Here is a 27,831-nt window from a genome sequence, read left to right on the forward strand (position 1 = left end):
TGTAATATAAAGTAGGAGGAACATGTGCTCTTCTTGTGTTTTCTTCCTTTTCTTTCATCATAAATTACTATCAATGTGGAGAGCAGAATAGTTTGAAACATGGTTCAGAATTTCTTAGCTGTCTTATCAAACCACCAAGGAATGCTTTCGCTATGTATTTACTGGTTTGAAAATGTTTAATTAAACTTTTATAAATTAAAATTAATTTGTTTCACTTTCAAATTTTTCTAGTGAAAAGTATGTTTTCTGTATCATTAGAAAGACAAGAGAGGATAGAGAATGACATTATATCAATTGATCAAAGGAGTGGCAGGATTAGCATGAAAATCACTGACATTGTGTCCAGACCCAAAACTTTTCTGCTATTTGTCAGTCTCCTACTGGAAGTTAAATATAACAAACATCCAAGTCTCAGAGGCTGCCATTTCTCACAGACAAAGTTGGTAAAAAAAAAAAAAATAACAAGGTCTACACAGAATACTTTCAGAAGCACCACATAACTCAAAGGCCTCCACAATGATAAAAACTTCTAAGATTAGACTAAGGAGAATTGAGTACTTAAACTGTACTTTTACCTGGGTATTCATGGTTTCTCTTTCACCTAGGCACATCTGTCACCAATAAGCCACTCAGAAAATAATCACCAAACACCTACTGCCTGAAGACTTTCAGAGTTAGAGACATCCTGATAGATTGAGACTATCAGGCATGGATTCTTTCTTCTAGTGCTACCGTGTAAGAGGATAAGACAGTATCTAACATGGAAAGTATAATGCATGTATGCTAGTCAGAGTTACTGGTAAAACATAGCCACACTGCGTGGTCTTATTGCTTTGTCCATATCCATATATGTATCTTCAAATTAGTTTATGATTTGACTCTTATGCTTTCTATACCAGCAAGTCAACAAACTAGGAAAGCACACAGGACTTTCAGTTAGCTTGAGGATTTATTGAAGTTTGTGAGCAGATTATGTCACATATACACATAAAAGCCTTGTATTTCCTATTACATCTGCTCTTATTAAAATTTATTTGACTAGCCTGCTGTGTAGGTACCCATCCAGTCTCAGCATAGAAGTGCTATTTTCACCAATAACTGGTGTGTTTTTAGGACTAGGTTTTATATTCTGTGTCAACAACTTGCAAACGAGCATAATCTCTGAATCTCTAATAAGAAAAAGATTGTTTTGAGCAAACTAGATGTTAATTTTTTATTACTTTGCAAAGGATGCACAAATGCTCGCTGTAGACTATTTATGAGGTGTGGGACATATATAGGGCATTACTGTTCCGTGGGGATCTAATTACTTCTGTAGAGTCTCCTTATGTGGAACAGAATACCTGGCAACATTTATTCATGGAATGAAAATTGGTCATATGAAAAATGGCCCAAGTGCAAAGTCTTAGAGTCTCAGGATATTAGACCTTGAAATGGTCAGATGTTCTGAGCTCTAACCCCCTCATGTTACAGTTGAGAAACTGAGACATGGGAAGGTCTGCCCAAGGACACATGATTATCTTATAGGATCAAGCAATTTATAACCTTCTCTTAGAGTTCCTAAGATTTACATGCCATAAAATGGTAGTGTAAAGTTATAATATCAGGTTTGTAGGACAAGATATCGCCCTTGAGAATTGTTTTTAAGACCCTTAGAATTTATGTGATTTTTTTCCATCTCCCCAGATCCATCATTTCTGGTGCTTTATTGCCACAAGCTAATGCATAACCCAGACCTAGAATGGCTGCCATAGGAGAGCAAATATCAATTCACAAGACAGTATGGAGTTTGACTTTAATTTAAAAATTGAAATGGAAACCCTGTTTGGAATTAAGATCTTGCTTTCTCTAAGCTTCCTTAGGACTTTACCTGAATCTTAATGTGTCTGTTGTCTCTTTACTGTGCATATTCTTGTTCACATATTAGAGTTCCTCTAATCAGAGGTGAACACTATGATTGCATACACATTGTCTCTCTTAGTTTACATGAGACATTTCAGATACATGTGTTCCCTAACTGTTTACTGCTTCCTGGGAAAGGGAAATAATCTTTTGCTTGCTGATTTTAATTGGATACTGGATCTCTTAATCAAAAGTTGCAAACAAGTAAAATGGAGCAAAAACTAAAACTGAACATGGGCTTCATCCTGATTGGATCAGGAAAATAGCTGATGGATGGGACCAGACCATCTTAGAAAGCTTTATAAACATCGAAGAGAAATTCAAAAATAAAAAGAAAAGTGTTGTTTTGGCTCATAACTTTAGGGACAAAGCTGTAGAGGAATTTTCACCTAATTAATTGATTGGATAATAAAGACAGCAAGAAGCTAATTGATGGGTAAGGAGGAGGTGTCTGGCTGGCAATAAAAATACATGCTACATGCATTCCCAAAATCAATAGCTCTATTGCAGGTTGCACTCCACCTATGGCGAGATACATTATCATGGTGGATGTGTATCTCAGAACAAAGGCTTCCATATCTTGGCCCAGAACTAAAGGACCAAGAGCCTACCCACATGACCAGAAGATGCCCCACTAGATCCGTGTCCAAAAGAATCTTTTGCTTGCTAATTTTAATGTATTACTACTATTTCCCACTGTCCCTTGAGCAAAACTTTAAACATAAGGGCCTGCAAACAACCTACAAGATTTTAACTGTAGCAAACGTTCACTTTTCTACAAACATGAACACCTTTTCACTACCTACCTAGAAAGGGTGACTTCATAATATTCTTTATTTCACAGCACTTGTCACAAAGAAACTTTGGTGTTTTTCTGCCTTGTTCCCATGGGGCAGTTTCTTTCTCAGGCCTAAATTTCTGTGTGAATTCATTTTTTGCAGTGTGTTATGATGAGCTAGTAGCTATGTCCTGATGAGATTTAGTATTACATTTTCTATCAGTGTTGCTAACTGCTTGCTATGGTAATTAATATTATACCTTTCATGTTCTGTCTGCAGATCATCCTTTTCTATGTTTTCTATAGAATAGGCAGAAGTCTACTGAGTTGTGAATGAGCTGTGTACTTAGCTGTGTACTGAGCTATTTATGACCTACAGATCCTATCCCCATCGCATCAAATCACTAGTGTATGCTCAGACTTGTATATTTACAAGTGTTTTTTTTATTTTGAGTTGAATCTTTACTTATATTCATATTAGAAGAAAAGGCTGTACCAAAATATCCAAGTTTTCCACAGGTTCCAAGGATCTGAACTGAGGTCATTAGATTTGTCTGTTAAGTGCTTTTTCCCACATATCCTCTTCACTAGCCAGCTATTTGTGTTTTTAGGATCAAGAAAGTACAGTACAAAAATAACTCTGCCTACAAACATCTATAGGTGATGTAGGTAGCATTTTGACAGCTCAAACTGCTTCTTTAGTGGAAATTCAGTGATTATTTCTATGAAAGTAGCCTACCTTTTCTGGGTGATCTTACTTTATATATTTTTCTTTTCTATTTTGCTTTTTTGTTTACTCTTTTGTGAGGCAGAGATCCACTATCCCAGACCAGATGTAAAACTTTCTAAGTGGACAAGTATGTCCTTGTGTTTCTGCTCCTAATGCCTCATTTCCCAAATGGTGTAATGGTAGGCATGTGTGTCCATGCACTGCTATCAGAGTTTCGATTACTTACAGCCAACCATGTTCTAAAAGCTATTAAATAAAAACTCCAGAAATAAACAATACATAACTTCTAAATAGCACCAAATAGTGTGCATTGTTCTATTGCATTGTATGATACTGTTAATAATTTCTTATGCTTATTTTATCAATTAGAATTTATCACTCACCTACTTGGACATAAAACAGTGAAGTACATACAGCGTTTTACTTTATCTGTGATTCAAGTCTGAAATGTTTCTCCACAGACAATGGGAAACATTTTGTTCCCCATAGAAGAAGCCAAAATTAGATAGTAGAGAAATATGTTTATCCTTTCCCAGTCCCTAGCCAACTACCATAAAAACACACACAGCACAGACATGACTCTTGGTCAGGACTCAGATACTCACAAAGAAATGATATGAAGCTCAATGCCAAGCTATTTTGTCATTGGGTGGACCTGAAAATTTTTGGGTGAATATTGCAGTTACAGCCAGCCCCTGCTCAGGGGCTCCATCTAGACTTTGTTTGACCCTCCTTATTCTTTCACAAAGCACTTTAATCCCTACTGTAAAATCTGTGAGCTATATGATCTCTTTCTTTCTTTTTTTAACAATTGGTTATTTTATTTATTTACATTTTAAATGTTGTCTCCCTTTCTGGTCGCCTCTCTACAAATCCCCCATGCCATCTCTTTGCTTCTAAGATGGTGCTGCCCCTACACCCCCATCTGCTTCCCACCTTCAGCTCTAGCATCCTCATATGCTGGGGTAACAAGTCTCCAAAGAACCAAGGGCCTCCCCTCCCATTGACACTGGATAAGGCCATTCTTTGCTACATATGTAGTTGAAACCATGGACCCATCCATGTATACTCTTTGGTTCGTAATTTAGACCCTGGGAGCTCTTTATTAAACTAGAGAGAATCCAGGTTGAATCCAGAGTACTGTATTTTCTTCAATTATAAAACACTCCCTATTTGAGGGATCACATGAGACAATATTAAAGATCCTTAATATTGCTCCTGACTCATAAGCACTTGGCAAATGTTGGATGCCATCATTTCTGTCAATACAATTGACATCAGGTAGGTTCTTCCAAGATATTTTAGCTTGGGTGATATGGCAACTTTCATCAGTGGAGAAGGCCTGTGCATTCTGTGGCTAACTTAATTGATTCCACGCAGTTAGTTTACTCGTATACAACAGCAAGAACTTTGAATCCCTGGACACAAGGTAGATGTGGTTCACAAATCAGTATAGCATTTTTATTTGTAAGAAGATGCCATTGGACCAGGCATAAATGTAATTAGAGAGTAGGAAATTATTTCAGCAAAATTGGGAAAAATTATATTAAAGTTTGTAAATATATACTTACTGGAATGACAAATTTCAGAACAACAAAACAAAAACAAACAAAACAAAAAATCCCTACCTCTTTGTGGCTAATAGTGGTCGTTTCGCCCAGGGCCCACTTTTTCTGAGGTAACTCTACCTTAAAATCTGACTGTACATTTCTTAAATCATAAGGACAGAATGTTACAGACAAGCAGTGCTCTGGAATTGCTGGGGGAAATATAAAATCAGTTTCTTTTTACTAGGCACAGTGATGCGCCCTCTACTGAGTTGGCTGTGCACGAACAGTAATTAGGCTCTCAGTGGAAGATGAATATATCAAAAAGGCTTACATGCTGATTCCCATATGCCTGGCATTGTTTCAATTACTTTTATGAACCCACCTCTAGAAAAGATGACTAGTGGTTGATTATAAGAGGAAAGAAAAACAAATTATACAAATGTCAACCAAGTCTTCCATATAAAGGAATTTCAGGGCACAGTCAGGATGGAGGATATATTGGTCTCTTAAAAATAAAGTTTAGTCCTTGACAAAAAAAGTTCATTTATATTACCTTGATAGAAACCAGTAACTTTTTGCTTTTTAAGATTCTGATCCTGAAGATCTGGTTTTAATTGATGGAATAAAGACAATCCACCAACATGTATTCTGCTTCGGGGGTTTATGTTAATTCCACATGTATATCAAAGTGAGACTGAAAGTATTTGTCTTTGCTGACTGGTTTGAACTAGCCAGACAATGTGCAGCACTCTTTGTTATGCATCATAGGTTGCTGGTTTGTGTCTCTCTATATGAAGGATGATTGTTAGCTGTGGATCTTTTAACTCCTCATTCAGTTGAATATCACAAGCAGGCTATTATGCCTTTTTCTCCCCTTGATCTTTGTCCACTACAAGCAAAATTTTCCCGATATTCAGATATATATATTCTCCTATTTGATCCTATGTAACCATATATGAATATATATAGAGAGATATCTATGTATGTTTATATGTACGTATGTCTCCAATTTTTTTCTATTACTTGAACAAACATATGCACTAAATTTTATATTAATGATTAAGAATGTATTGGTTGTGTTAAGGCTTAGTATACAAAACATCTCAATATTTGTACAAGCTACAAAGATATAAAATAAAAATTTTCAATCTTTTATGACACAATATCAACATTCTTATGGAAACTACACTACCACACCAAAGACTACAGAACACAAACAATTCTGACAGGGCAATAATGAACTTTTTTCTAAGAAGTAATTATGGTAAGAAACATTGGGCAAAGATGTGACTTAAAATACTCAAGAATGTTAAATATACGATGGCCTTAGATGAGTTATTTGGTATGCATTGTGTTATAGAAAATCAAAATAGTCCTCCACATATTAGGTGTTAAGCTGAAGCTTTGGAAGGTCATAATCGCCTGCATCAATATTGTCCTTCTGTAGCAAAGAAGCCACAAGTGAATGAAAGTTACTTGCATTTAAAAGTGGGCTAAGGGTCTGAAAGAGAAGACTCAGTAGCTAAGAGCCTTGGCTACCCTTCCAGAGGTCCTTGGTTTGATTCCTAGCATCACAAAGTGGTTCATAATTATCTGTATCTTCATGGAATCTATAGTTCCATAGGATCCTATACTCAATTCTAGCCTCCACAGGCACCAGATTTACACATGATACACAGGCATACATGCAAATAAAACGTCCAGATACATATTTTAATGTATTATTTAATATATTTTAAATAAAATAAAATGTAATTCTTCACATATGTGTGTGTGTGTGTGTGTGTGTGTGTATGTGTGCATGTGTGTAAAGGCAAGAAGTCAACCTCAAATGTTGCTATCCAGGAACTGTCCACCTTCTCTCTCTCTCTCTCTCTCTCTCTCTCTCTCTCTCTCTCTCTCTGTGATACCAAAGGGTCCATGGTTATTCTAAGTCTGGCTGTTCAGAAAAACCCAGGGACTCCTCTCCTTCTGCCTCCTAAGACTTTAAATGCACATCAGCATAGTCAGGTTTTAGGTGTGTTCTCACTGTTTATGTGTTTACACAGCAAATCTTTTAAGAAATAAGCTACCTTCCTGCCTGAAATCACCAACTTTCTACAAAACTTGTAGTTCCCTAAATTGCTCATTAAAGGAGGCATAAGTGACATCAATTAGACGTGCTATATTTTTATTATTAGAAGCTTGATTCTAATCATTCTTCATTCTGCCATCTTATGGGGTAAATATTCTTAAATGTCTTTATGTTTGCAGGAGCAGATTGGCCTGGCAGTCTTTCTGCTATTTTTTTCAAGGATCCATGGGTTGATCCATACTTCCTCTTGGTCTTCTTATTAGGAAGGCAATGTGTCAGGGACCTGTCAGCTGCAGAAAGCCACAGACTGTGTGACTACTCCGGGGACCTATGATGAGAATGGAAGGAAAACTAGAAAAATAAGTCTTACATTGTTTTTTCCTAGGACTGAGTTCTTACCATGACATACTTTAGCGGAGGGGGGAGTTTGTTTGAACTCATCATTGGAGTCCACAATTGTGAAGAAGGTAATGAAGAGAGTTGACCACAGTTGCTGTGAAGACAAGCATGTGAACACACTTTTTCACACTCATGGGGCACAGGTAGCAAAGACTGTGACAGGAAGTTGAACCCAGGTAATAAACCAGATAGCTCTTTGCTCAGAGAGCTACTTCCTTAACCAATGGTTCCAAAACCTCCTATAGCAAAACCACCAGCTGGGGAATAAATGTTCAAACACCAAGCCTGTGGGAAACAGTTCACATCCTGCCACATAACCCTGTATGAATACCTGGAATATAATGTCGCTAAGAGAATTCTGAACAGAAAGTCTGTAAATGTTCAATATCAGTGCATTTTCCTCAAATATAATCAAGTTAGGGCTAATGTGTGTTATAGATGTGAAATCCCCATATCCGGATATCTAGATGGGTGTCTTGGTTTCCTTGGGTTTCAAACTATTTTTTTTAAATCATAATGTTTCTTTCTTTAAAAACCTCCCACCCAAATTTCTAATTCCAAACCAAGTATTGGCACTCAACCAGATTTAAACCTACTGTTGGCTTAAGTCCATCTTTTATGTATTGCTACATGATATCTAATAACTTTAAGTTCTACTAAAGTTGCCTGGGTCTGGTTTCTTTCTTCTCTATCTCTACACTCTGCTTTTGTTCCTGCAGTCTTGTCTTGCCTTTCTCTTAGTCCATGTTTAATGACTAAGTTTTGGACATAGGCTGCATGAAGTTTCTAATAAAATTTCCCTCAACTGCCAGTGTAATCATTTTAATTTTTTTTGCCAGAACTCCCAAATATTCCTACATCTTTTTCAATACTGAAGTTCTTTCAAGACTTGCATTAATTATCCCATCATCAAATCTGTACTCATTTCTCAAAATATATCCTCAGTTTTTAATCCCATTGGGCAATGATGAGTATCTTCATCTTACGCTCAGTTATCCATGATTACTTCCCCTGCATTGGTGAAACACTTTCTTAACAATAGTGGCTGAGCCCCACAGAACTCAGACAGAAATATGAGTTTGAAAAACCATGTTCAACTTGCTTTTGATATGCTGATATGGAAAATTGGGGAAAACACTAAAATATTTTCAATATACCATCACCGTGAATGATGTTAGGAGAAAAAGAGACTCTGTAGTCTGTACTGGCATGATCTTGTCTTCTCTCAGCTCAAAGGTAGTATGGACCCATTGTAGAAGTCAGCTGACTTTGAAGAAGTCAGCTTTTGACATTGAAGAAAAAGCTTTTGGAGGCAGTAAGGTGATAAGAATTGGCAATTCCTCCTTTCTCATTTCTCTCATATTGCTTTCTGTTTCATTCACAATGATCTGAAGCTGCCCATTCTTAAATAACTCTGTCCTTCCCAGCCTACACTTTCCCTCCACATCAGTGCCCTGTGCCTTCAAAACGACTTCCTACGTATCACACAGTCCATTCAAGTAAGATTGTCTCTTTTTTGTTTGCTTGTTTGTTTTCTTTTCTCAAGACTCTGTTTTTAGCATAATGAATCTGTTAAGGTAAATTATACGTATCCTCCAGAGTGATTGTAGCTAAAAATATCACGTATCCAAATGGCTGACATGAATTCTATCAAGAAATATACAGAAAGTTAAAAGTAATTAAATTTGCTCACAAATAATATTCATTAAATGACTATTATGGGCTAGGATTTATATAGTATCTAAAAACTATCAGATTCCAGAGTAAATTTGGATAGATTTATGTAATATTCTTTACAGCATAGTAAGCATACTATATTTCTAAAGAAAAATTTAAGACACAATGAAGTTTTCATGTAGCTCATTTTAGATGAAGTATAGATTTAATCTTAGTGGCTCTCCTTTCTCAGCATAGTCGGTCGCATTTCTATATTGAGAGCAAAGTAAAATCCAATGAACAAGACATTCTATGTAGGACCAGTAAACCTGGCTTGGCTACTAACAATCTGTGTAGCCCAAAACAAGTTACTTCACATGCCTTTGCTCAAGGTTATTTAAATTTAAAGCAGAACCAAATTTACAGCTCTCCGAGTTTGTTTTCTATTTCTGCTATAAAGCTCCATGACTAATATTTTGGAATGGAAAGGGTTTAGTAAGCTTACCTGTCCTGAACATAGTCCATTTTTAGCAGAAACCAGAGCAAGAGCTCAAAGCAGGAACCTGAAAATTGGAACTGAAGCAGAGACCATGGATGAATGGGACTTACTGACTTTCTCTCCAGACTCACATTCAGCTATATTTATTTATTTTACTTCTCAGGGCATCTACACAGATACTGTAAGCATCTATTCAGGATGCTTACAGTGTTCTGTGCCCTCCCACATCAATCAAGGAAATGTCCTAGAAAAGTGCCTACAGGCCTGTCATAGAGAGGAGACATTTTCTACTTTGGGGTTCATTCTTCCTTTTGGTACGTTGACTAACCAATACAAAAGCTATTTCATAACATAATCATGTTTTGATTAAAAGAGTTTATATTTGTAAAAAGCATAGAGTGTTAGCATCTTTTTTTATTTTTTTTATGACTACTAGCAATGATGTGTTGTGGTATCTTGGCCTCTCTAAAGTTAGGCTTGCTTTATTTTAATGACTAATCCATGCGGGGCCACTGCCAGGCCACTGTGTACAGACATGAAGGAAGCTTTATTTCTGGTTCTCTTCCTCCTTAGACAGTCTTAATGATCTCTTCCTTCTTGGCCTGGACCGCCCCTCCCAGCATTTTTGTGCTTCCCTGGTCTTAGACCTGCGAGCCTCAGCCAGGAGCTTCTGAGACCCTTGTCTGCCTTCAGTTTGTGGATATTCTCTATGAGAATCTGCTTGTTTTTTAATGCATTCCCTTTGACCTTCAGAGACAGGCTGTGATACAAATGGTGGTCAATCTTCTTAGATTCCCGGTATCTCCTGAGAAGCTGGCGCAGGTTTCTCAGTCTTCTCATCCAAGTCACCTTCTCGGGCATCCGAGAGCTGGCGTTACACTTCTTCCCTATGCCCATATGCCTGCCCTTCCATTGGGCCAAGGTGTTTTTCGGGCAGCTAGCCCCGGAATGAACAGTCACAGACTTCCGAATGATCAGCCCATCTTTGATCAGCCTCCTGATCTGCAGATAGGAGTTGGCATTGGCGATTTCATTGGTCTCTTTGGGGTCCAACCAGATCTTACCACAGCAGAGGAAACTAGAGGCAAACCTCCCCTGTAAAAGCTGTGGACACAGCAGAGAAAGGCCTCTCTAAACTTCTGAAACAACACCCCACAGAAAATTACCTACTACATATTGTATATGTGAAAATATTTAAGAAATATTTATGTTGTTAAGGAATATTCTTTCAGATAGCCCCATTAGAGGAGAACAGATGATCCTCTGAATGTAGTATATTTTAGTCATATTCTTTGTTAAAGATCAATTAACACATATATCACTTTAAATCTCTTTTAACAATGCATGTATTCTTTCAGCTGGCCAAATATTAGCTTATTTTTTACAAACTTCTTCTAGGACCTTCAAAGAAATTTACAGTATACAAAAACTCATCTAATATTGCTAAATTATAGATTACTTAAAACCTCATCTTACATTGCTTAATTATAGCTATGCTTTGACTATGTAACATAAATCATTTGTATAGCATGAATATCATTCTACTAGCACCCATTGCACATAGTGAAATAGAGAAACATCTATAGAACCAGAAAGGCAATCCTTAGGAAGTAGTTGTATCTAGTCTTTTATTTCTGACGTTATTGTATAGGTGCATATAAAGCAAACATTATTCAAATATTTAACGGTACTTTCATATCAACCTAAAAGATAGCTTTACATCAATTGAAATATGTGTCATCCCACACGTTTGATGTGAGGACATCATTAAGTATTGTGAAGAAATTTGATTTGTGCTTCAAAAAATTCTTCATCAGTCTGCCAAGCTGGGACCAATTCAATCCAGCAAATATTCATTGAAATTGTTTGTCCTGGGAACCATGATTCTGGAAAGAATGTACTCTAATGGTGTTATAACCTATCCACTGTTATAACTAGAACTATAAAGAACAATGAAGTACATATAAAAGGGCATATGGGGAGTTACGCTGCTCAACTGGAAAAACGTTATGCAGCTCTAAAGCTGAGCAACGTGATGAGCCAGCACTGAAATCCACGGCTCCAGTAAAAGTGGATACTTTAATACAGTGTTTCATTTGAAATCTTCACAGGATAATGAAAGAGGTGTTATTTCCTTCCCTTTTTGAACAAATCAATGGCTCTTTGGATGGTTAAGTAACTAACAAAATGTCACAGACCAAATAAACCAGCAAACCAGGACTGACATTTACACAATGCAAGTCAACATATTTCCTGATCCATCCATGCTTCTGAGTTTTCAGAATTCCCTCTTCTTTTTTATGCTATAATGGAGAATATTGAAATCACATTGTTGCCTTCTTTCCCTTCCTTGGTGCAACACCTATAAGGAAAAGTAGCTACCATTCTTCTTCCTTGGAGGTGGGACTTAGAAAATTTCAGTAATTTGTCTGTATGACTAAGTCTGCAAAATGGAAGATGCCATTTAAATGTCATTCCAACTCCACTTATAGCAATTTTAATTTGAGGAGAAAAGCCATTACACTTGTGAAATAACCAAGGGTTGTCTTTGCTCTTCCAATGCTTGTTCTCTGTGGCTCCCATGCCAAATATGGTCAAGTGATACCTCTAGTCCAGTTAATGGAGACGTTTCAGGAAAATGTAATATGATGATTATTGTATCTTAGTCTTTATATATTTAATGACATCAAGAATAAGGTACTGTAACATGAAAGGTAATCTAGAGAAGATCCATCAAAAAATAGACCAACCTCTAATGAAAATTAAATAAGCTTTCATCTGTCCATTTCTGAGTGTTTCATACACATTCTCAAGTTACAAGTAAGATGTGAAAGTTACAACCACCTGCCCCCAAAATGACCCGCTAGCTGGCATCTCACCTCAAGTGAAACTCCAAACCCAACAGTTGTCCACTTAATGTAATTTTCATGAATGCCTGTTTTACGCCATTTTATGGCTCTTTACAACTTTCACCTATTGCATAAAAACAAAATTTAGAGCTATTTCTAAGAAATTGTTTTTTTGTATAAAATACATGTACTGCTAGCTTGCTGATTCTGAGAACTGACTGCTTTTTAAGAAAATTAGTTTCTTACAGAGCATTTCATGGAAAGCTTGTGAAGTCCATTTGACAATCTATAGAAGATGGCTCTCTTCTTCTCCCAACTGGGAACTGGAGTATAGCTCAGGCCACTCAGGCATGAGCCTCCACTGAACCATCTGTCCAGTCCTAACTAAATATTTTATAAAAATTTAAAGGTAATTATTTAAGAATTTTCATATTCTTAAACTCAGTGACATCTATCTACATCTCTATAGAGACCTACTTGACGTCTTATCCCAAATGCTTCATTATGTTCTCAAATATTGGCTGTCATATAACTGTTTTTTTCCTGCTTTCTCTCTTTGGCACCTTAACTTGCCAACTTCCAGTGGTGGGTATAGTCTTGGTCTTGTCTTCCCTTAGTCCTATTTTCTTATTTGAGCTGTGTTTATGGTATCAAGGTAAGTCTGTAAAGAGAACCGGGTTGTTTTGATTAATGGATTTGGATGTTTCATTCATCCATTTATTCTAGATCATTGGTGCAGATGATAAATAGCAATGGCGAAGAGTGTGGAGTGAGTGGTATATAATCATTCACCTAATGACCCTGACACAAAAAATAAAGACCCTGGGTCTCACAACTCCCTTCTAGGAAATCCCTGCAAAACTGAAGAGTCCACATCTTATAGATTTCAAGTACTAATATTATCATCTTTAATGTATAGGCTATTGCATGGCATCTGTGATCTATACGAGGTGCTATTTGGGAGGTAAACTTTGAGTGACATTTTATTACTACTTATAAGCTCATCAGTATACTTTTATGTTTCTTGTTTCCTATATGATATGTAATTTTCAAACATCATGATACCTTCACAGAATATCTAAGATTGAATAGTTTACAATGTATAGAAATTTATACTTGTCCTGTGAAGGTCAAGACCAAAGGTCTCATAATTGATCTGGGAAGGATCTCTACACAGTGGAAAGCAGGAGGGCACCTGAGCATGTTCTCCAAGGACTGCATAAGATTTCCTTCTTGATGAATGAACCTGAGGAGACTAATTGATCCTTTAAGGCCACACCTCTCAATACTAATATTCAAGTTGGGTCCACATAAATTAAAAAGAAAATGAAATCAAACCACAAAGCCATTTGTGTTTGTTTAGGAAGTTACTGTTGTCTTACCAGTAAGGAATCTTTTTTAATCGATTATTTTATTTATTTACATTTCAAATGTCATCCCCCTTCCAGGTTTCCCTTCAAAAAAACTCCTATCCCAATCCTCCTACTCCCTGCTTCTAGAGGAGCTCCCCTACCCACTCACCCACTCTTGCCTCACTGCCCTAGCATTCCCCTACACTCAGGCCTCAGGCCTTCACTGGACCAAGGTCTTCCCTCCCATTGAGGCCAGATATAAAATACCACTGTGTTTTAATTTTTCTATGAATAGTAATCTAGCCTAAGTCTTCGGTACCCTTAGTAGTTTCAAACCAGTCAGAAGTTTGATGGGACAGGTAAACAAAGAAACAAATTTTTACCCTACCTAGTAAAACTCAAAGATTTCTCCATCTTATTCACAGAGACTAAATAATGGAAATGTGAATGAAAAACATAATGACTACTTATGATTGAAGGTGATTTTAAAAAATATGTAAACACATAGTTTGGAATCTCTTCTACTCTGCCAAAGTAGCCCATTAGAGACAGGAAATACATCTAAAACCAATAAAGGATGGAGGCAGACTTTGTGGGAAACTTGGTAAGATTGAGCTGGTCCAGAGTCCCTAGCACCAACCTGAGCCTGTAGGCAGCCTTCTGCTCCCTGCCAGATTCCTGACCAGAAGACCTGTCTCACTTCCCACATAGAAAACATGACCTGTGGTCACATAGCACAAAACAGGGTTCTCCATGTTAATGAGGTATCTAGAGGCCCTGTGGGTTTAGTCAATAAGCTTCCCTTCCCAGGCATTCCTCCCTGAAAAGGGTATTTAATTTCTAATCCACTCTGACAAGGTGGTATGCATCCATTTTCGACATGAAACATTCAATAAACGGTATGGACTTTCTCTTTCATCAAGAACTGCCATGGGGAGCATGGAACAGCATGCCAAGCTTCAACTACTGAGCCACAGCCTAAGTCTCCTGCAGCATGCCCTCTGTGCTCCATGACAACCACAGCCAAGCTAAGGACATTTGCTGATGAGCTAAACTAGAGCTCCCATTCCTCCAGCCTAGTCTCAACCTCATCCCCTGCCCAACCCCTGTCAACCCACTCCCCCCCACTTCCTTCATTCTGGACTCCCCTGTGTGGTAACCCATTAGAGACTAGATGCCTCCAAGCTTGGGAACCCCTGGTTCAGCCTTGGCTGAGGTTTTCCCCACCACCTAAACTGTTGTTATCAGCACTTCCCTAAAGCCCAGCACCTGACTGCAAGGTAAAAGCATTCTAGTGTTCTCTGCTTTTTGCCTCCCCAGCTACACTTTTGTTACTCAAGCTGCAGGGCAGAACTCGGACCCACAAGACTTGGAGTGGCAAAAATATAGATTATTTGGAGTAAGCTGTTAGCGAAGTAGAAGCTAGACAATTTCAGCTTGTCCAGACCTGCCAGATGTACTTTTTCCTGCTAGAGAGGATAGACTACCATTAATGTAGAATGAACAGATAAATTAATCTGGAAAACTTTTCTGTTCTTCATGTACATAAGCACATGAGTATGCATATATGTGTGCATGTATACACACCCATAGTCATATCTCAAGTACTTGGCAAGTACTATAATTTTATATAACTTAAAAGTACCTTGTCATCTAATGAAAATACAAGGTTTCTGATACCTGAAGCTCTCTAAATTTACTTCTACAGGAATTGTCATGGTTAAATGTTACATGGTTTCTAAAATTTTGTTATGTGTTAAATGCTATTAAATATAGAAAAACAAGAAAATGTCCTTATGTTGAAAATGTTTAATTTGAAGTATCATAAAAGGAAATGGCCAGTGGACTAAACTTTTCTATGGGAGAAAATCAAGGACCTAAGGCAGTTAAAATCACTTTACAAAAAACAATTCAAGGGCAAATGCACAAAAATGTCTGACACTCTGAATTCTATACACACGCTCTGAAATTCCACGGCATCATTGGTGAGAAGCACTTCCTATAAAAATCTATCCTGTGCAAACTTCCATGACATAATTCTTTCCTGGTCACATTTTTTTAATCTTAGCCACACTTTCTCCATTATCTCATAACCCTTCTTCCTTCATCTACCCACTAGAGGTTGGTACTTCGATGGATTTAGACTTAGCTACGCTCTCTCCAATCCGACGCACTACTCTGGCAACATTTTCAGTACTTAACACACCTTCAGTCCCTAGAGGCCAATCCACTATCTTCATTGCACAATAATTTCCTTAGCTTTCAGAGAATTTCTTTCTTTCTACTATTTCTCTACTAGCAAAATCCTAAACATGAAAAATCTAATGCACTGAAAAATTAGTACTGATTCCCCCTGACACACACATATGCCCTTGTTTTTTATGTTGTTTACACATCCAAAAACTGGATATAATCATGAAGTCATATGTTCCCACTAATTCTGAATCATTCATGCTCATCTGGTAACTAAGTTGTATATATGATGTCCTTACTTCACCCCCTCAGTCTGCCAATCATCCTTCAGTCTTCTTCTCATTGCCTTCTTTCAGGTCACATTAATTTCCTCTTTGGGCCCATTTTCAGCTTTTTCATATTAATTGCAATAACATTGCATTCCAAGTAAATTGAGATAAATGCCACATATCCTGCACATCTCAACCAAACCCTGATTTCTCTGTTGATGGTATTCCTGATGGCACTATGATATTTCTGATCCTACCATGAGAAAGGTTTTCCATTCCCAGAGGAGTGGGCTTCCTTGACAATTAAAGCATTTAGCATATTTGATACTTGGAGAATTATACATTAGGTATTGACAGCCCTGCCCCACTGGGCTGAATATAGTTAGTGTGTGTCACACAGCCCCATAATTAAACCCTTCATCTGGGGCTATAGTATAGGTCCTTCTGTGCATAGTCTTGACAAGAAATCATCACAGTTTCTTTCCTCAAGCAATTTTCAATTCTATTATGAATTTAAGAAGATAAGTCCCCTATTACATATACATCCAATTAACAGAAGTGAACGAAGACCCTTTTATGTTCTGGAATTATAACTAAAACAGAAAAAATTCATTAGCAAGCAAGATGACAGTGGGTTCATTTTGTGCATTCCATAAGGTACCATAACACCAGCATGTAGGCAGTTAGGAGGGAATGTATGCAAGTCTAAATTGGCTCCAGAAAATATTAAGCACTTGCAGCAATCCTAGTGAAGCTTTGATTTTGGGTCAGCTGACATGGATTGGATATGTAACATATATCTTCCCTTTCATTCTTCTTTCTAATGAAAATTCTGGGGAAAGCAGCTTATCCTGGGGGAGGACCTGCATTTGTTTGATAAGTCTCTGACATTGATTTTCTCTGGTGCTTACTAATAAAAACATGAAATGTGTTTGTATCTGTGTCCTGAAACACTCGAGCATTGAATACCCAGCACGAGCACATAAAAACATATAGTTTATATTTTCTGTTTTGTTTAAAGATAGAGTTTTCTAAAACTTCTCAATGAAGAAGTTTTTGAGTTTGAAATGTCTTGTAATTTTGGGATATTTTATTTGTTTACATTTCAAATGTTATCCCCTTTCCCAGTTTCCCTTCTGGAAATCCCCTATTCCATCTCCTGTCCCCCTGCTTCTATGAGAGTGCTCCCCTACCCACCCTCCCACTCCCCACTCCCTGCCCTGATGTTTCCCTTCTCTGAGGCATGGAGTCTTCACAGGCTGTCCTCCCATTGATGTTTTCTTTTTATCTATGATGCTAACACGTATCTTTCCACTAAAGTGTTTGCCTACAAATTTCCTTTCATTTCTTATATATTTATTGAGAGCCAGAAACTCAACAGGGTGTAAACACAGAAGAAAATTGAAGTTGGACTCTCTTCTCAAGCATCTGACAATACAGAGGAAGTGGTAAGTACACCTCACAAAGGAAGAGACCAGTGAGAACTTTTGCTGGAAGGACTGAGTGATAGAGACGTGTGTAAGAAGTTAGTAACTCTATGAGGTGGCCTTAAATAGTAACTTTGAGTTGAACAGATACAAAAAGGTATAAGTGTAAGTGTGTGTGTGTGTGTGTGTGTTTGCACATATGAGTATGTGTGTATATGTATACACATGCACACATGCCTGTGCTCATGTGTGTGTTGTGTGTGTGAGTGTGTATGCACGTTCATATATGTGATTATAGCCTACAGCACATGTGTGGAAGTAAGAAAACAACTTTGGGTGCAAGGCCCTCATCTTCTGCCTTGTGTGACACATGTCCACTTTGTCACTTTCTCTACTATGTAAGCCCCACTGAGCGCCTGTGAGTCTTCAGTGGTTCCACTGTCTACCCTTTTCGTCTTACCAAAGAAGTGCTGGGATTTCAGACACAAAGCATTGTGCCTACTTCACATGCATACTTGGGACTCAAGCTTAAAGTTTTATGACAATCACTAATTTCTGAGACCTAACTCTACTCCAGAAGTATTTTCTAAAATAAAAGGAACATTTGGTTTCAAATTCTTAATTTTAATTTTAATTGCAACATACTGGTCCAAGTGGCCTTTGGAAATAGTTTTACTTGCCCTGGTTATCAAGTCTCACTGGGTTTTACTTTTTGGCTAAAGTAAGCTGATAGCACCATCTGACTGACTCCTTTGAATTCTTTTCTAACTTCATCTTTCCAAGTATAAATTTTTACCCTTAGCTAATAGGAACCTGGACAGAAAGCTGGGCATACAGTTACAGCTACACAGGAGACTGAGGCAGGTAGAACACAGATTTAAGATTAATCTGAACAACAGAGTAAGTTCAAGGCCAGCCCAAGTAAGTTAGTGAGAAAAAACAACAATGACAATGACAAAAACAACAACAAGACAAGCAAACAAATATACAAGCATCCAGGAACAGAGTGAGTCAAAACAAGTTACCGAAATTGTTGGGCATATATCTCAGCAGTTGAGTATTTACTTCAAAGACAAGGGGCTCCTGCTCAATATCCAATAAACATAGCACACACATACACACATGTGTGTGCACACACACATGCGTCCATGCGCACACACACATGCACACACACAAGCACACCTAAATACACACTGGAGAGGAAGGAGAGAACTGGAAAGGGGGGCCTACAGATGAAGATGTCATCCTGCTTCAGGCTATTAAGGAAAGCCTCTTAATTTTTTCACATGAACCCACTCTATTAATGTGCTTTTGATATAGTTCTTTTCCATGGTATTGATGGATTTGGGTCATGATTGCCTTAAAGACAGCAGCTTGGCATTAGAGAAAACAGCCAGACTTACAGAGCACTTTTGTCCCTGCTTGCTCATCAGGGTTCATAAGCTCCTCATTCTGTGATGTCCACTTTGTGCTCAAAGACAGAAGACTTGTGCATATAAGAAATTAACATCAGCTTGAGGTCTTTTCCCCCTGGTTTACTACCATTGGCTCATATTCCTTTATCCAGTCAAAACAGGCAGTTAGATCCAGAAATCTGCTGCCTTGTTTTCCTATTTAAAGAAAATTAAGGTTCAGATTTAATGAAAGAAGGTGGATTTATTTACAATTTAGCTACATGGGAAAAAATGTCCCAACCTCTCTCCCTGACCCCCTACCCCCACAGCTGTTACCCTTTTATAGAAAATAATGAAACAAAGCCAGGGGATAGGCATATTAAATTAACAAGGAGATAAGCTTTCGGGACTATGAAGTCTCTTCCTGGGAGGCAAGACCTTCTTCCTTTGGCTGGGTCTGTTCAGTCTTTCCCTTCCTCCAGTTGAGTGTTCTTAGGAATCCCTCACCTCTTTTTGTTTCTGACCTGGAACTTGTTTTATGGGTTGGACTCGACTCACTCATTTGATAATACCCTTGCCACTTGTGCCTCCCAAAAGCTGTGTATCACCTCCCGGTTTAAGATCTATAATCTCAGGCTCTCTCTTTCAATGTTTAGCCAATGAAAGGGGCACTAATCTCTAAGTCTCTCTATTTGACTACCTCCCTCCCCACAGGGCAGAATCATAGTTCCATAGCTTAGAACACTTGACCAAATTGTCCTCAAGGATATCATCCCTAGCATGAAGCATATACACGTTCTCCTTTTTCATTGGCTTTTAATTTCCTTACAAGTATTCCTAAGTTATGTATAATTTATATTAATGCATTTGCATGCTTAACCAATTTTTATCTGCCTTGTGTGATAGTAGCCCAGCCAGGAATTTTGTAACGAGTCAAGAAAAAAATAATTGTTTTATTTTTTGTAGTACTTTAGAGAACTAAACTCAATTACACCTCAAAACGGGAATTGCCTTGTTCATCTGGATTATTGCTGCTTATATTGTCACATGGAAATCTGATGCTCTGTTAAAATAAGCATATTACGAACTGTGGCACTCTCCTCTCTTCCTTGAAGCCAACCAGCCCCCAAGACTTCACAGTTTGCCTCCTGTCTCTAACAATCTGAGCTTCCCTCAAAATTGCTCTAACAAATATATGTTAGCAGTTGAGCACAAACACAGCCTGCAAACTAGACAACAATCTGTCAATCAATCAAACACAACCTCAGTTGTTTCTGATTGTCTCTTGCTTCACGGAAAAACCCAAGATAGCAAAGACAACCTAGCCTGCTGAGGAAAGCCAAATGCCAAGGAGTCAAAAGGCCTCAGTTGTCCTGGCTGATGCTGTCTTCCTTAGGGACTGTTGTGTAAATCTCTGGAAGGTAAGTGAGCCCAGCTAAAACCAGAACTGTATAGCCAAGCCCACCTGAGCCCATCAAAATCATTGATCTAGAGACATGGTCAAACCCACTCTTACTCTTTAAAACCACAAACTTTAGGGTGATTTGTCATATAGCATTATAGCAATTAAAGAAATGATTAAAAGGGTAAAAATTCCCATGTAATCTTAGTGTTTCTTTCGAACTCAAAACTTGATTTTTTTAGTGGAAATAAGAATGAAAATTGTGGAACAGATGTTTGACTATGAGGAAATTTTCAGGAGACATTGTAGTCCATGAAATGAAGTATACTACAGTGGGGCACTGAAATTTTGAGGAAAGCCTCCATTTGTTTCCACAAGTATAAAACAGTAGTCAATTGTTCACAATATTTTTCTTTACATATGAAGAAATTTGTGTCACTATATTACTCTGTTCTATAAATGAAAATGCTAGAGTTTTTTGAAAGTTTTTTTAATGAGAGGTACATGAATCTATGCTAGTTTCAATTTCATTGCATATAAATTCATATGAGTCTTGTTATCAGAACAGATAGTTTTTCATATTCCTAGTATCTAAAGTGCATGTGCTTTTGTAAGGTAGTTAGTTAAATATTACTAGGCTTAGAGATACTGATAATAGAATTCTCTTCAAAGTCTGCAGCCAGCAGACCAAATGCCTGGAACACCTGGAATTCAGCTTCTGGGCAGAAGAGTGGGATCTGAGTCATATCCTGTGACTCAGGAAAGAGATGTGACATCTGCGACGAAGGATAAGGATCTCAAGGATTCTAGCCGTCACAGAATGACTGTATAACAGGAAGAATTCTGCCTGAGAAAAGGACATACCATTCTAGATTTGAATCTTTGAGTTCATTCCAGTAAGAGTCATTCCAAGCAGGACCACCTGAAAACCACAAAAAGCCTACAGGGAAGTTCGTTTTCTTTCAGAGATTTTTTAAAAAAATAATTAAAATCTTTGCTAGGAATGGAGGAGAATGGTCTCTCACCACTGTTGGCTCTCAAAGCCTGTTAAGTACAGTCTGTTTTGAAACAATATTACAGAGGATGGGATGTGTCCATACATAGATCTCAGTGGCACACTCTTAAACATGGAAAGGTGATTCTGGTGACTTTAACACAGAACATGTATGTCTGTGGAAGAAAGTGACATTCAAAGCAAATGGATGAGTGAGGCAAGAAGCAGAGCTGGTTTGTGTGTGTATTTATGGTATCTTTAAGTAGTTTATTTTGAGGAAAGCCATGAGGTTATTAAGACAACTTCAGTTCTAATTTAGATTCTTACTCATGGTTATTCACAGGTACATGCCCTTCTCTTTGCCAAAAATTCCAGAAGGAAGAGCAATTGCCTTGCCAGGAAATGTCTGTCACCTTTCTAGGAAAGGAAAGAAGAGGGACAGGATAGGAGATAGAGTATGGAGAAGAACATGGCTGCTCTACAGTCTGTTTTAGAACATCTTTGTCACATAGTGCAAGCTATGCAGATTATAGCACGTGATCGTACAAAGGAACTAGTTTCCCAGCCTCACTATCGCTGTGCAAAGAGGGAAAAATATTTGGTTAGTCAATAACTCACTTTCTATGTTTATAAAATTTCAAAGTGTTTGTTTCACAGAAAATATTCACATGATAAAACACACACTTGAAGCAATGCTGAATTTTTTTATTGTATGAATAAAAAGGGCCAACACAAAATTTCACATGTGTGTATGGGAACTAAATAAAGGAAAGTCATCTTTCTCTAGGGAACACCCTAGGGAACAGGGCAGATGTTAAGCATACTTAAACATCTGTACATTTAATAAAGACTACTACTGTTAAACATACTGCTCTTCAAGCTGCTCATTTTTTCCAACCTAATACTTTTATTAATTATTTTGGAATTTCACTTAATGAACCCCAGTCATATTCACTTTTCAGTCTTCAACAAGTCTGCCTTCCTTACCCTTGTGACATTTCCTCCCAAACAAATCACAAGTCCAATTTTTGTTCCCTACATACTCAATGGAACATGAGCAATCTCCCAGTTGCCAGTCCCCATAAAGAAAACTGAGCCCTCCCCAACTTACACGTCAGCACTCATATGACAGCTTTTGGCTTCCTGTCTGTATTATCATGTTAGGTGGCATGTGATGGGAGGTAGTCATTCTGGAAGCATGCCTTTCATGTTTATTCTCCAGTTAATGGGCAAAGAAGGTGGATAAAGGGGAATTGGATTACCTGACTAGACTTCTTTTTTCTTCTTTGACTCTTTTGAGCAAACAGAAGAGCAGACTCTCCTATACACAGATCATTTGGAACACCCTACAGAGATGCTTTGAGAAAACTCACAAAAATCACAACTGATTATTCTGACTCCAAAAGTGTTGTCATAAATGAGACTACTCAGACAGTTCATAGCAAACTTCTGACTATCACAAGACTCAATGAACTCTAAATGACTCTGCAACCATTTCCATAAAGGACAGAAGGAGCACTTCCTCCAGAAGCCTAGGGACTGTTTTGATTAGTGCTAAAGGGACATTGTTGAGACTGTTGCAAACAAACCTTCAATTCCCTGAGGTTTGCTGTGGATTGTAGAAATACAAACCTTCTTTGGCACGCAAAATTTTCCATGATTGCTACAAATATGAACCGTCAACTGAGTGCATGCATTCCTGAGATTGGTGTAAATACCCCTTTCTCCCTATATATAATAGGTTATTCAGGCTTTCTTCATTAACAAAAGGGAAGTGTCCTCTTGTCCTGCTTCCATTAGTATTGCAGTGTAGAGCACAGTGAAGTATTTCTCTCAGGTGCCTTTTTCCTGCTGACTTTCACAGCTTAAGCTGAGCTGGTAACAAGAGAATGAAGTACAAGTGATAGCCAAGTGGTGACAGTGCTTGAAGCAAGAGAGCATTAGTGCTAATGACAGCTCCACAGACAGCAGGCCAAGCTGTTGTCATGACAGAGCAGCCATCTGACATCTGTAGAAGATGCAGTGGGACAATTGGAGATTGGCAAAGGGCAGGAACAATGGATAGAGAACTGAGGCTCAGAAAAGATAGAAGTCTATAAAGACCAAGAAAGAGTAACTGTAGACCATTGTCCATGTGAGACTTTCAGAGGTCTGTGAGATCTTTAGGACCAAAAGCATCTGATGCCATAGGCCTAGAAGTCTAAACACTGGCTGCTTTGGAGGCATGAAGACTTTTCATCATAAGCTATGCCCAGAAGCATGGGGATTCCCAATTTCCCAAGCCTACATAAGGAGTATGATTAAAGGCCCAAGGCTTATGGAAGAGCTGTAAAATGACAGGAAAATGCCTGCTGGTGTTTCATCATCCCTTTTGCTACCCATTAGATTAGAAACCTGCCAAAGGTCCATTCTTAAAATTGTCTTCCCCTTGTCAACATTGTTTTACAATTTAGAATAAAAAGGCCTTAGTCACATACTCATAAATATAATGCGTGCTTTTCATTTCCTATGAAAACAACCAGAAGGAAATCTACCAGGTCAGTTATCTGCATGTAATGAACATATGGTTATCATATGTTTTATGTTTTTAATTGTTTATATTATTTGTCATTATTTATGTTGCTTACCTCTATATTTAGATATTTATTATTTCTTTAAAAATAACTATCATTTAAGCATTTCTTATTATTAAGTACTATAGCTCCATATAGTATCCATTTTATGTTCTCTATACATTTTCCACACATGTTAGATGTGCTAAATTAAAAGGAAATGATTATGTAAGAATTTATAAATTAAAAATTAACATATTAATTAAATTGTCTTGAATTAATGAAGCAAATATTTAATAGGTTAAAAGTCCTAGTTGAAAAGCCAAAAAAAAAAAACCTTTCCTTTAAGAAATACCCTCATTTAAAAAAAAAAGAAAGAAATACCCTCATTATCCCTGACCTCAAACAGTATTACAGAGCAATAGTGATAAAAAACTATATGGTATTTGTACAGAGACAGGCAGATATACCAGTGGAATAGAATCGAAGACCCAGAAATGAACCCACACACCTATGGTCATTTGATTTTTGACAAAGGAGCCAAAACCATCCAGTGGAAAAAAGATAGCATTTTCAGCAAATGCTGCTGGTTCAACTGGAGGTCAGCATGTAGAAGATTGCAGATCGATCCATTCTTATCACCCTGTACAAATCTTAAGTCCAAGTGGATCAAGAACCTCCACATCAAACCAGATACACTCAAACTAATAGAAGAAAAAGTGGGGAAGAATCTCGAACACATGGTCACTGGAGAAAATTTCCTGAACAAAATACCAATGGCTTATGCTCTAAGATCAAGAATCGACAAATGGGATCTCATGAAGTTACAAAGCTTCTGTAAGGCAAAGGAAACTGTTGTTAGGACAAAACGGCAACAAACTTCTTGGGAAAAGATCTTTACAAATCCTACAACTGATAGAGGGCTTATATCCAAAATACACAAAGAACTCACAAAGCTGGACAGCAGGGAGACAAATAACCCTATTAAAAATGGGGTTCAGAGCTAAACAAAGAATTCTCAGCTGAGGAATGCCGAATGGCTGAGAAACACCTAAAGAAATGTTCAACATCTTTAGTCATAAGGTAAATGCAAATCAAAACAACCCTGAAATTTCACCTGACACCAGTGAGAATGGCTAAGATCAAAAACTCCAGTGACAGCAGATGCTGGCGAGGATGTGGAGAAAGAGGAACACTCCTCCATTGTTGGTGGGATTGTAGACTGGTACAACCATTCTGGAAATCATTCTGGAGGCTCCTCAGAAAATTGGACATTGAACTACCTGAGGACACAGCTATACCTCTCTTGGGCATATACCAAAAAGATGCCCCAACATATAACAAAGACACATGCTCCACTATGTTCATACCAGCCTTATTTATAATAGCCAGAAGCTGGAAATAACCCAGATGCCCTTCAATGGAGGAATGGATACAGAAAATGTGGTACATCTACACAATGTAATACTATTCAGCTATCAAAAACAATGACTTTATGAAATTCATAAACAAATGAATGGAACTGGAAAATATCCTGAGTGACCCAATATCTGTGACCCAATCAGAGAAAAACACACATGTTATGCACTCATTGATAAGTGGCTATTAGCCCAAATGCTTGAATTACCCTAGATGCCTAGAACACATGAAACTCAAGAAGGTTGATCAAAATGCGGATGCTTCACTTCTTCTTTAAAAGGGGAACAAGAATACCCTTAGGAGGGGATAGGGAAGCAAAGTTTAGAACAGAGGCTGAAGGAACACTCATTCAGAGCATGTCCCACATGTGGCTCATACATATACAGCTACCAAACTAGATAAGATGGATGAAGCAAAAATGTTCAGGCTGACAGGAACTGGATGTAGATTTCTCCTGAGAGACACGGCCAGAATATGGCAAATACATAGGCGAATGCCAGCAACATACCATTGTACTGAGAACGGGACCCCAGTTGAAGGAATCAGAGAAAGGACTGAAAGAGCTGAAGGGGCTTGAGACCCCATATGAAGAACAATGCCAACCAACCAGAGCTTCCAGGGGCTAAGCCAGTACCCAAAGACTATACAAGGACTGACCCTGGGCTCCAACTGCATAGGTAGCAATGAATAGTCTAGTAGGGGCACCAATGGAAAGGGAAGCCCTTGGACCTAACAAGGGTGCATCCCCAGTGAATGGGATTGTTGGGGGGAGCTCAGTAATGGGGGGAGGTTGGGGAGGAGAACACCTACCTAGAAGGGGAGGGAGAGGGGTTAGTGAGATGTTGCCCTGGAAACCGGGAAATGGAATAACATTTGAAATGTAAATAAGAAATACCCAATTTAATAAAGATGGAGAATAAAATAAAATTTAACAAAAAAAAAAAAACCAATGAAATACCCTCATTCTTAATTAAACAAAAGTAGTAGTTACATTAGCTCAGGGAATCATTTTTCATCAGGGAGCTGCCAACAGTAGATTCCCCTTCCCCACACCACACCCACTTATACACTCATTTAATTATTTGTACATCTAACAAATAATAACTGGACTTCAATGGATGTGTTATGGAAGAAAGAGTATGGCTGACAGACACAACACAAGAAACATGCATTCTTATTTTTATGATAATTTTATAGATATCAAGAAAGTGTTTCCTAACTACCTAATTTCTGGTTGTTTAACTTTTTTTTTTATTTCCAAATTTTATATATTTAATTACTCAAAAAGACAGTTTTAAGGTAAGGAATATACATATAAATTTAATCTGGTTAGAACCACTATAATTTTCTTGAGAATCTTAAGAAATTAATAGGTTAAAGACATGACTGTTAGAAATAAATAGTAGCATAATGTGAATTATAAATTATTAAACCGAAAAATGATCAGCAAACAAATTTATCTTCTTTACCTCTTTTTTTTTTATTAACTTGAGTATTTCTTATATACATTTCGAGTGTTATTCCCTTTCCCGGTTTCCGGGCAAACATCCCCCTCCCCCCTCCCCTTCCTTATGGGTGTTCCCCTCCAAACCCTCCCCCCATTACCGCCCTCCCCCCATAGACTAGTTCACTGGGGGTTCAGTCTTAGCAGGACCCAGGGCTTCCCCTTCCACTGGTGCTCTTACTAGGATATTCATTGCTACCTATGGGGTCAGAGTCCAGGGTCAGTCCATGTATAGTCTTTAGGTAGTGGCTTAGTCCCTGGAAGCTCTGGTTGCTTGGCATTGTTGTACTTTTGGGGTCTCGAGCCCCTTCAAGCTCTTCCAGTTCTTTCTCTGATTCCTTCAATAGGGGACCTATTCTCAGTTCAGTGGTTTGCTGCTGGCATTCTCCTCTGTATTTGCTGTATTCTGGCTGTGTCTCTCAGGAGCGATCTACATCCGGCTCCTGTCGGTCTGCACTTCTTTGCTTCATCCATCTTGTCTAATTGGGTGGCTGTATATGTATGGGCCAAATGTGGGGCAGGCTCTGAATGGGTGTTCCTTCAGTCTCTGTTTTAATCTTTGCCTCTCCCTTCCCTGCCAAGGGTATTCTTTTTCCTCATTTAAAGAAGGAGTGAAGCATTCACATTTTGATCATCTGTCTTGAGTTTCGTTTGTTCTAGGGATCTAGGGTAATTCAAGCATTTGGGCTAACAGCCATTTATCAATGAGTGCATACCATGTATGTCTTTCTGTGATTGGGTTAGCTCACGCAGGATGATATTTTCCAGTTCCAACCATTTGCCTACGAATTTCATAAACTCGTTGTTTTTGATAGCTGAGTAATATTCCATTGTGTAGATGTACCACATTTTCTGTATCCATTCCTCTGTTGAGGGCATCTGGGTTCT

The 27,831-nt window shown here is 38.0% G+C and overlaps 1 protein-coding gene across 1 annotated transcript in view; it reads right to left on the minus strand.

Moving 5' to 3' along the window:
- Positions 1–10,167: 10,167 nt before the first annotated feature.
- Rpl19-ps10 (ribosomal protein L19, pseudogene 10) overlaps positions 10,168–27,831 on the minus strand; it is a 33,617-nt gene continuing 15,953 nt past the window's right edge. Inside the window, exon 2 of the mRNA XM_063276834.1 lies at positions 10,168–10,692. Within this exon, the coding sequence (XP_063132904.1) occupies positions 10,168–10,692 (525 nt within the window). The remainder of the gene's footprint in view (positions 10,693–27,831) is intronic.

This window comes from Rattus norvegicus, chromosome 17 (genome assembly GCF_036323735.1).
Source record: "Rattus norvegicus strain BN/NHsdMcwi chromosome 17, GRCr8, whole genome shotgun sequence".
Taxonomy (NCBI): domain Eukaryota; kingdom Metazoa; phylum Chordata; class Mammalia; order Rodentia; family Muridae; genus Rattus; species Rattus norvegicus.